General features: G+C 42.4%; 2 protein-coding genes across 4 annotated transcripts in view; one reads left to right on the top strand and one right to left on the bottom strand.

The window, feature by feature from the left end:
• Nucleotides 1-4,012, top strand: part of Napepld (N-acyl phosphatidylethanolamine phospholipase D) — a 38,170-nt gene extending 34,158 nt beyond the window's left edge. For all 3 annotated transcript variants that reach the window (XM_031380086.1, XM_031380088.1, XM_031380087.1), the window contains exon 5: nt 1,350-4,012. In XM_031380086.1, coding sequence (XP_031235946.1) covers nt 1,350-1,484 — 135 coding nt within the window. In that variant the 3' untranslated portion in view covers nt 1,485-4,012. The remainder of the gene's footprint in view (nt 1-1,349) is intronic.
• A 270-nt stretch (nt 4,013-4,282) lies between these two features.
• Nucleotides 4,283-10,804, bottom strand: part of Armc10 (armadillo repeat containing 10) — a 19,711-nt gene continuing 13,189 nt past the window's right edge. Inside the window, exons 5-6 of the mRNA XM_031380089.1 lie at nt 6,343-6,414; nt 4,283-5,571 (exon numbers count right to left, since the gene is read on the bottom strand). Coding sequence (XP_031235949.1) covers nt 5,317-5,571; nt 6,343-6,414 — 327 coding nt within the window. The 3' untranslated portion in view covers nt 4,283-5,316. The remainder of the gene's footprint in view (nt 5,572-6,342; nt 6,415-10,804) is intronic.

The raw sequence follows: 10,804 nt of genomic DNA, 5'->3' as shown, positions 1-10,804 counted from the left end.
CTCAGAAATCCACCTGCCTCTGCCTCCCAAGTGCTGGGATTAAAGGCATGCGCCACCACGGCCCGGCGAATTTTTTTGTTTTTTAAAGCTATTATACAGCATACAGATTTAGAAGAAGGGAAATAACATTTTAAAAATAGATTGTACACATATATGAAATTCTCTAAGAATTAGTACAAATATTATTAGTGTGCTTGTACCTTTAGCAGTGTAGTTAGACATTTCTTCTTAATTTGTTCTTTTTAACCACATCACGATTCTCTAGTTTTCTGTGTGTGCACTGAGTGTTTTGCCTGCATATGTCTGTGTACCACATGTATGTTTGGTGCCCAAGAGGGCCAGAAGAGGGCATCTGATTCATGGGACTGGAGTTACAAACAGTTGTAAGTGACCTTGGAGTGTTAGGAATGGAGCCTGGGTCCTGTAGAAGAGCAACCAAGTGCTTTAACCGCCGAGCCGTCTCTCATGACCCTTCCAAATATTGTATTTTTAAAATTAATGGAGTTGTTTACCTTCATACTTTAAATTTCTTTATAAAAATAATTTTATTCTACATTCAAGTGGTCTGTACCTTCAAAATAATGTACATTGTATATTTGCATGGGGCATGTGTACCATAGGATGATGAATGTAGAGGTCAGAGAGGGTCAGTTTTATCTGTATACCATATGGGTCTGGGGAATCTAACTCAGGGCCCCGGGGTTCGAAATCTAGTATCTTTGCCTGCCAGGACATTTTGCCAAGACACTTTGAACTTTTATAGAAAGTGTGCAAAAAACATCCTGGAGCATGTTTTGTGCCATTTTTTATGGTGCTAAGATCACTGAGGAGATGCAGGGAGTCGGGGGACTGTACTGCATTGTGTGTTCTCGGGGCCATTTTCATCTTCTGACATGGTTTGTTCATCAGAGGCTTTGTGGGCACCACCCTTCTCCATCTACACAGACACAGGTGTACAGAGTCCCACGTGCTTACGTGTCAACATACAATCCTCTAGTATCATCACTTCTTGGTACTGATTCCAGTTACACTGAAATTGTATTATGGGATCAGGATCAGATTTGTGTAATCTAATGTCACTGAGGCAAGGTGGCACATGTGCACACAGACTTTTGGGTAGACTTATTTCTATCCAGCAGTTGACAATTTCAGCAACGTCATTATTAATGGCTTCAATTGAGTAAGAAGACGTGTTTGTCTGATCTGCTAATGGTTCATTTAAAAGAAAGGAGATTGTTGTATGTGGTCAACTTTGGGTGTTTTGAATTTATTTTTCATTTGAGTGCCTGTTGGGAATAGCCATCAAGTGCCTGGATTCTAAATGTCCCTTTTCTTCTTGTCACTGCCAGCACTACTTAGAGCCACCTGTGAAACTGAATGAAGCTCTAGAGAGATACGGACTTTCTTGTGAGGATTTCTTCATACTGAAGCATGGAGAGTCGCGATACTTGAATGCCGATGAGAGAGCTTTTGAAGAAACATGAAAATAGGAATTTTCAGTGACAACAACAGACTAAGAAATTCACAAATATTATGATGCTTTTCACATGGAAACAATATCTGCAAGTGTGTGTTTTGTTTTGTATCATAACTTGCCAATTGATAAGACTCATTCACATAAACTGTGGGAGTCTAGGGATGGGTTATTTAAGAAACTGTCCAATATAGACTGTAAAAAAATCATACAAACATTGCAAAATATTATCTTTTATTAAAACACTATATTTTAGTGGTAGTAAAATTTCTGAGGTTGTGAAAAAGTTGACATTAAAGTTCCATTTCTTTTTCTATTCAGGGCTTTCTAAAAAGGAGAATCAAGCTTATCTACCTAGATCACACACACACACACCTTCTATTTATAGAATGATAAACTTGACCTCCACATGCTGATTAACTGCTGGTTGTGGTGATGCATGCCTGCAGTCCAGCACTCCAAAGGATAAGGCAGACAGATGACAAGTTCAAAGCCAGCTAGACCTACAAGTGAGAGGAGAAAACATTAGCTTACATGCCAAATGTTAAGTGATTTTATTTTGTTAAGCATAAGAACATAGGTGTTTGGGCTAAATTTATTGTTTTTAAAATAGATTTTTTTATTGTGGTCAAATATACATCGCATAAAATTATCATTTTAACTATGGTGAAAAGAAGCTCCTTGGCATCAAGTATTTGTATTTGTGTGCAGCCATGAGCATCGTTTACTTACATTTCTAAGAGGGCATTGTCTACACAGCTGCATTTCCCAGGTTCAAGGCTGATGGGCAGAGAAGGGAAGAATGGGTTTGAGACTTAGGCAAATTTTTAATTTCAAAGGCAGACTTTCTGCCAAGCACAACTATAAAGCAACGCCCACAGGAAAGAGTGCAGAGCCTGAGCGTGACTACATCCCACAGGAAAGAGTGCAGAGCCTGAGCGTGACTACATCCCACAGGAAAGAGTGCAGAGCCTGAGTGTGAATACATCCCACAGGAAAGAGTGCAGAGCCTGAGCGTGACTACATCACACAGGAAAGAGTGCAGAGCCTGAGCGTGACTACATCCCACACTGGGATTGTTCTCACTTTCTATTTCCTCAACATTCTCTTTATGTATATTCTCTTTTCTGCTCTCTCAGCTCTATGCTGAGCTGAGTATGTTCAGTGTATAGGTATGTTTTACATGACTTGGATGTGGTATATATTTTTATATTAAATGACCTATAAGCACAATTGTACCTTTTAGTAGGCCATTGTGAAATACCAGTAGTTTTTTGTTTTTGCTTGTTTGAAGATTGTCGTTATCTGCTGACCAGCCTTTGTCCCAGTACGCCTCTGCATTTGTTTGTGAGAAAGAAGTGAGCTGCTGGGGTATTAGTGAAGGTACATTCTGTTTTTGCTTTCTAGACCAATGGTACAAACAGCAATATATATATATGCACATACATATATATATATACACATACATAGTATATATAATATAAACAAATATTATATAGGGAGTACTCAATAATTTGATGCATTTGCATGGGTGGTGCATGCCACCTTGGCCTCTTATTGGAATTTTGTCCATTCCATCATGGACTTGATTACCCCAAAACAAGTAACTTATGTTCAGACCCAGTATCACCTTGTACAAGAGGAGAATGTTCACCTACCTCCCAAGGCAGAGAATTTTTTTTAAAGCACTTTAGAAATCTAAAGGAGAAAACGTACGATATCACTGATGTAGACAGGCATAGTAGACAGCTGAAGGGCACTGCTTCCCATGATGCATTGTGCCTGCCCAGACACTGACTGGAGGCTGACTACCTCACCCACTTACCTTGTGACTTCAGAGGGAAACAGCCAATACGAGCGACTATCAGAATGTATTTTTATATAAAATGTTCCCATCATTCAAGGGGAAATGTGTGCTGTAACACTGCGTGTATAGTGAACGTGGCTCAGAGGCACTAAAGCACAAGACTCCATTTAAAGTCGCTTCAGGAAAACCGGGCAAGTGTCAGCTCCCCACCGTAAGCAGCCATGAATGTGGACTGTAGGGCCGTGGGTGGCAGCCTTGGGGTACGCCGCTCCAGCCGCTCCACCGGGTACCACCGCAGCCGTTGTGTTACTGTAAGCCATGCTGAAACTTATCTCAAGCACCTGATACAGCTTCCGTATTTCTCCACGGAGGGTCTTGGCAATGCTTTTGTGTCCACAGCACTATTCCAGGCTTTCCATGTGATTTGTGTTCTGGTCCCCGGGATGAATTGGGCCTGTCTCTCTCTCTCTCTTTTTTTTTTTTTTAGCCTTCCTCATGGTTTTTGTTTGTTTCTGTTTACATATAAGTTCCATTCATTGTGAAACACACCAAATTTCTCTAACAACCATCCTATTGAATGGTTTTCACTTTATTTTTCTAATCTACATTTCAAAGAATGTATGTGTAAAGTGAAAATAAATTTTGAAAAAAAAATTACTCTCGTTAGTCTAACATACATTGTAAAAAACTGTCTAATCTATCTTCTAAATAAAGTAATTATCATAAAAGTACTGAAAAGATAGCTGAAAATGTTTATAGGGGCTTAGAGAACTGGTTCAGTGCCAAGAGGCACTGGTATTGGGTTTAATTGGCGGGACCCACATGGTGGTTCACAATCATCCCCTACTCCAGCTGCAACACCTCCTTCTGACCTTATGCCCAGACATACATGCGTGCAGGCAAAACACTCACATAAATAAAATAAACTGGAAAAAAAATTTATGTATTGTAATTTTAGTCAAGTAAAATGTGATGAAATTTAGTAAAATAATGTCAGTGGGGGAATAAATTATGTACACCTTGCATTTATCTTTTATTAAAAAAATTATACAATTTATGCTCAGTAAAAATCCAAACAGTAGAAACAGGTACACAAAGAGATCCATGTACCCAGGTCTCAGTCCCATGCCCAGAAGCTTTACGTATCATTCTAGAAATGTTCTGTCCATGTATAAGTGTATTTATCATTACTAAGAGGGAAAAAAAAAAAAAGACAGGGGTCCCTAATACATTGCTTCACGGCGTGCTGTAGAAACAACCATTTCATAGGTGTACTTCTTCATGCATCCAGACAGACTCATCAGGACACTTTTTTTAAAGGGCTGCTGCTTGGTCTGCCACTGCCTGTGGGTGGAAGCTTGGATTGCTCTCCAGTATCTTACACAAGGGGGTAAGCAGTAAGAAAATGTTTTCCACGTATACGGAAGTCCAGTCCTACTAATCAGAAATGCTGCGGGCAGAGTCTCATGGTGAACTCAGACTTGCAAGCAGTACGGCGGGCTCGGCGGTGGACTCGGGCTTGGCGGTGGTCATTGCTCTGAGGCATAAAGGCCCTTGCTGTGGCAGTAATAGCCTTCAACTCGGTCAGCACCGAATGCTCTCCTGAGCAACTGCAAATCACTCCCAGGAGTTAGGACTGCAGAGAAAGGCCACTCAGTTCATGTCAGGAAACCATTAACTTCCTCAGTAAGTATCTTCAGTACAACCCCTCGTGTTCATTTAAGAGCAGCAGAAGCCTTCCAAATATTCCTGGAGATCATGGCCAGTCCGTCTACCATCATAACTAGACATTTGCCTCAGAAGTGATTCACATCCTCTGAAGGTTCCAGACTATACTCAACCCCCAAACCCCAAATCTGAACTACTCCAAAATCTAAAATTTTGAACATCATGTTGGATTAGAGCTGCTCCCACTGACTTATTGTTTAACTCCATCAGCTGAAAGAACCCCTTTAAAGGAAGGTAAGAGTTCCTGTGCGCTGACTGAAGACTGCATTACTCTTTGATTCTTTGATAAAAATAGAGGAGCAACTGATCAGACTTTTGGCTTTATTGCTAAAGCCTTCTCTTTCACATCCACATCATGATGACAAGCTAAAGCTTTCATTTTCTGGGCACATTCTTCTCCATACAACAGACAAAACAATGACCCTTTAGCAAAAGGAAGCTGCTTAGCTAACCGGCCTTCCACTTTGAGGCAATTGTTTATATTCTGAAACAGCGTAAGAGCCCGAAGAAGAATTTCATTTGCTACTTGGCCGTCATAAAGGCAAAGGAATGAAGAATCCACCTGAAAGAGGAAACAGTATCATTGTCGCATTGTAAAACAGCATCCACTCCTGAACACTATAAAAGGCTAGCTCCAGGCCTCAACCTCAACCCCCAACTTACACACGTTTAATTTTTATTCCATGTTACAAGTGAAAATGAGGGTTTTTTTTTTGTTTGTTTGTTTGTTTGTTTTTAGTAGAAAAACTAAGGTTTCTTTGGAACCCCAAAGTATAGCCATTTGGGAGAGCAACCATTTTAGGATCTATCCAGTTTCTGTAAGAACTTGTGAATCAGTACTACTTCTTCCACATAGTTCGTACCAGGAGGGAGCAGATGGCTCGATTTCTGCAGGCAGCCCACAACGCTTAGACTTCAGAGCACAGGGACTGCGTCAACAATTTGTTACATGTTTTCAACAATCTTGCTAATTGGTTACATGGTTACTTCTCCTGAGTGCCATGGCAACACTATGAACTTGCTGCTGCTGGCTGAATGCTCAGCATGGAGCACACACAGGACTCAACACAGTTCTTTCAGCAAATGCTGAGGTACATGTGCAGCAAGCAAACCAAATTTTAAAATGCAGTGACAGAAATATACTGCAAATTGGGCAGAGATGGAAAGTTCGCTGGTGCCACAGAGAAGTTTTAAAAACAAAATATGCCTGTGAATGTTTTGGGGGAAACTTTTCCAGATCTATTTGTCAAAATCTATGTATGTGTGCACTACTGAACCAGGTAGGTAATCTCTGTATGTGTGCATTTATGAACCAGGTAGGTAATCTACTTACTTGGACACTCAGTAGTGCTTCTGTCATGGCTGGGTTCTCAGACAAATTCAAAAGCAGCTTCAAAACCTGAACCTGCCAAGAGAATACTGGGTTTACTGGATCAGCGAGCATGACCCTTCTCCCTAGGCTGCCATCTTCGTGCCCCACGTCCCCGTACACTCCTGTCTGCACTTCAAGGCCTAGCTCCCACTTCTCCGTGCAGTCTCTGCTCGGCACGACTTTCAGGGAGGCCCTCCTTATCAGTGCCATCTAAACCTCACTTCTCTGGTTCAACTGTTGGGGAGACAGCAAGAACTTAGCAAATGTCTTCTCTGTACTGTAAGTCTGGCATGTGTTAAATCGTCCTTTTCCCCATTTGTACATATGTGTATTCATGCTCACATGTATGTGCATGGGGAGGCCAGAGTCTTCTATGCTGCTCTTTACTGAAGCACGGTCCTCACTTGAATCCAGAAGTCATCAATTCAGCTAGTCTGGCCACCTAGTTTTAGGGACCACATCTCACACCCCCTGTGCTGGTGCTATAGGCAGGCCACCCACACCGAATTTCCAGGGTACTGGTATATGAACTCCTGATCTCACGTCTGCACGACAAACACTTCACACTGAACCATCTCTCCAGCCTTTAAATCTCTCGAAGCTAAGTTCAGTGCTCACAGGAGTTGTTACAATTCTGGAACAGCTTGGTCCCCACGACTGAACACTGAGATCCTTGTCTTCTACTAGCTTACTATGAATCTTGGATTTAAAAAGATTTAAATGTGAGAAATGTTTTATGATCATTTAAATGGAGAGAGTGATATTAAAACAATTTAACAGCTATTTAAAATTCTAGCATAAATTAGTAATAATTAGAATGTTTTAGGATGTTTAGACTTGTTTTACCTATATGAATCTTTTTCACTGTATATATGTATATACGCCATGTGTGTACAGTGTCTGCAGAGGTCAGGAAGAGGACACTAGAGCCTCTGGAACTGGAGTTACCAATGGTTATGTGGCTGCTTGGAACCGGGCCTGCGTCCTTTGCTAGAGCCACACATGCTCTTAAGTGCTGAACCACCTCTCTAGCCCCAAGATGTCTCTTTGTAAAATGCTAACCTACATTCTTTATAAGACAGCTGAAATTTAAGGGAGGAGAAGGTGGGTACTAAAGCCAAGAAGAAACAACAACGCAACGCCACTTCTCTCTAGATGCAGGAAGGAACCAGAATGCACTTTTTTTTTTTTTTTTTTTTTGATTATTCAAGACAAGGTTTCTCTGTGTAGCCTTGGCTGTCCTGGAACTCACTCTGTAGACCAGGCTGGCCTCGAACTCAGAAATCCACCTGCCTTTGCCTCCCAAGTGCTAGGATTAAAGGTGTGTGCTACCACTGCCCGGTCAGAGTACAGATTTTTATAACAAATTAAACAGGCAATAGATACTGACCAGAAAGCTTTGGGGGAGAGGGTGATGAGGATCAAACCTAGGGTCCTCTGGGTTAGGCAAGCACCACCCTACTAAGGTCGACCTTGGATCTAGAACATTACACCATACTGTATGCCTACAACTCCTTTGGTCACACGTGAACTTAATTATTAAGGTGAAGATGGTAAAGCTTTGGTCAGTCTCATTTTTACCATCTTCTAAGTTTAGTAAAATGAACACATGGTCATGGTAAAATGTCAAGCAGTACAGAAGAGAACAAGGTAAAAACAGCTGGATGCTAGAGGCCCATCCTGCCCCAGAGTGGGGGTCCTGCCAACCTGTTTATGCAGGACCGTGTTTTTCAGGCAGATGCTTCTAGGGAAATTATGGACTCTCAGGGCAGCCAGAGTGACTTCTGACCCTTTGGTGCCCTCCTAAGAGTGACTGGGACATCTCAGCTGGCACAATGTTGTCAGCAACACGAGTACCAGTCTAAGAAACAAAGTGCCCGCCTGTAAAGTCAATGAAGCCTGGAGCCGAAAGACAGGAGCAAAAGCTGTGTAATAAACAGACAGCTTTAAACCTAGGAGATGGACCTGGGTGAGCTCTGAGGCCTGCTCACAATCAACCAGAGACAGTAAGGGCAACAGCTGGCTAGCGTCTGAAATGGGACCTTGCTGTCCTCTATAGGTTAAACACATTTATGGACTACAGTTCAGTTGGAAACATTAAGCCCTGGTTTCCCCCCCTTTCTTGCCACAGGCAATGTTGTGGTGACTCAGGACATTTAAACTATTGGCTCTCACTGCAGAGAGCAACCACTTCCCAGAACTTTGTATTTGTTGAGTCAGTGGTGCAAGCACAGATGGTGAGAGTGTAGCTGTAGGCAGCCGCTCTGACGATCAAATCCAAGACAGCAGCGGCGAGACTATTCCACTGCGCATGCGCCCCTCCCAAGTGGGCTCATGCAAATTAGGTGTCTCCCAAGCAGGTGTATGCTGTGCATGTGCCCCTCCCAAGCAGGTGTATGCTAATGAGGCGGTTGCCGGGGAACCAATCCAGGAGGACCACGAGGGCTCGGGCTCGAGTATATAAGGAGCTCTCTCTGGGCAGTCAGAGTGACTACACAGAAGCAAGAAGAGCCACGGCACTTAGGAAGCAAGAAGCAGTAATACCAAGAAGAGCCGTAACACCTAGAAGAGCCGTAACACCTAGGAACCTAGGAGAGCTGTGACACCTAGGAACCTAAAAGAGCTGTAACACAAAGGAAAATTCCTGAGTAAACTACGAGAGAAGAAGTCTCGGTGTTCTGTAGTCATTGCTGCCATCCGGCAAGCAAGGCTCCGTACATGTAGCGAGTTCACCACCGAAAGTTAGATAAGACCTTTAAAAGTCATGCCGGGACATCCTGAGAGACATCCATGATGCAAGTTAGAACTTTACCCTCAGCTTTTATGCCATAAAACAATGCCATAGGCGGTGGCCCGGTCCCCACCAAAAGTTTAAATTTCTATCCTAGAAAAATTCTAGGCAATGTGATAGAAGAATGCAATAAAATGACAACAGTCATCTTTTAAAATGTTGTAGACTTCAATCAGCCAGACCAGAGACACCCTGATACAGATCCAAATACGCCTGCTTGCCTCTGAACTGAGTTAGACTTCTTCCTGGGTTCTGGGTAAAGCAGCTGCAAAGACGGTCAAGGGAGAGGTTTTAGCACATAGGAGTAATATTACAGCACAGAGGGAAAACATTTTCCTGGGTCCTAAAACGTTGACGTCATCTTCCACTGTGGAGAGAGATACAGAAGGGCTGGAAATACCTGGAGCCGGAGCAATATAGCTGGAGCTGGGCTAACTCTTATATTTAATTTTGACTGCCTAGCTACATCTTAGACCAGCCCCAAATAAGCTAGGCTCCAGGAAATGTAAAAACCTACATACAAACACCTCAGAAGCACTGGACCACAGTGAGGCACTTCCTTACAGAGTTACATCCTGATAACCCCAGAAATACTCAGATGATGCCACACATTGGGGTACATCTTCATAATGGTCCTTCCTAAATATGAATGCAGCCCACAGTGACACTTACCTACACATCTTAGCACCTGGGAGGCTGAAACAGGAGAGTTGAGAGTTCAAGGCTAGCCCAGGACACACAGTGTAGTCTCATAACAACAACAACAACAACAACAACAATAATAACAAAAGAAACAAATAAAGGAAGGAAAAGAGAAAATCCAACATTGGGGCCAGCTAGACGGCTCAAAAGGAAGAGCCCTCGTTGCAAAGCCTGACAAGCACAGTTCAAGTTCCCAGCTGGAGAGATGGCTCAGCAGGTAAGTGCACTGGCTGCTCTTCCAGAGGTTCAGAGTTCAAATCCCAGCACCCACATGGTGGCTTACAAACATCTCTAATGGGAACTGATGCCCTCTTCTACTACGCAATGTACTTGTCAACAAAACACACCCATATACACAAACAAATAAATCTTAAAAAAACCAAAGTTGTCTTCCGATTTCCATGTACACATTGTGGCACACACCCTTTCCCCATCATATATGCAAATAATAAATAAAATTTAAAAATAAAAATCACATCCAGAACAATCAAATACCCATGCATTTTGCTTTCAACTATGTGCAAAAACAGAAGTCTAACATTACAACTAGCCAATCTACATAGTATTATGTGCTTAAAAAAAAAAACAGTAATAAGAATGGACTTTGCCATGAGCTTTATTCAGACTTTCTCCTGAGGTCTCAGCAGCCAGTGTCGCACAACTGAACAAATGACGCCTTCCTGCACCTGATTCCCTTCACTTAATATCTCATGGTGGTGTAGGAAGATTTCAACAGATAATGGCTGAGCCAAATCATTTTGTGAGGAGGGTAATGGAGGGGTGGGGACATAGCATAGCTGTGGAGTACATGCCTGGGTTCCATCCTCAGGACAATATAAAACCAGGTGGACTGGCTAGTTTTGTGTGTCAACTTGACACAGGCTGGAGTTATCCAAGAAGGGAGCTTCAGTTGGGGAAGTGCCTCCATGA

Source organism: Mastomys coucha, unplaced genomic scaffold, assembly GCF_008632895.1.
Source record: "Mastomys coucha isolate ucsf_1 unplaced genomic scaffold, UCSF_Mcou_1 pScaffold19, whole genome shotgun sequence".
Classification (NCBI taxonomy): Eukaryota; Metazoa; Chordata; class Mammalia; order Rodentia; family Muridae; genus Mastomys; species Mastomys coucha.
Note: the sequence above shows the minus strand (reverse complement) of the source record. Positions and strands in the feature narration are given on the sequence as shown.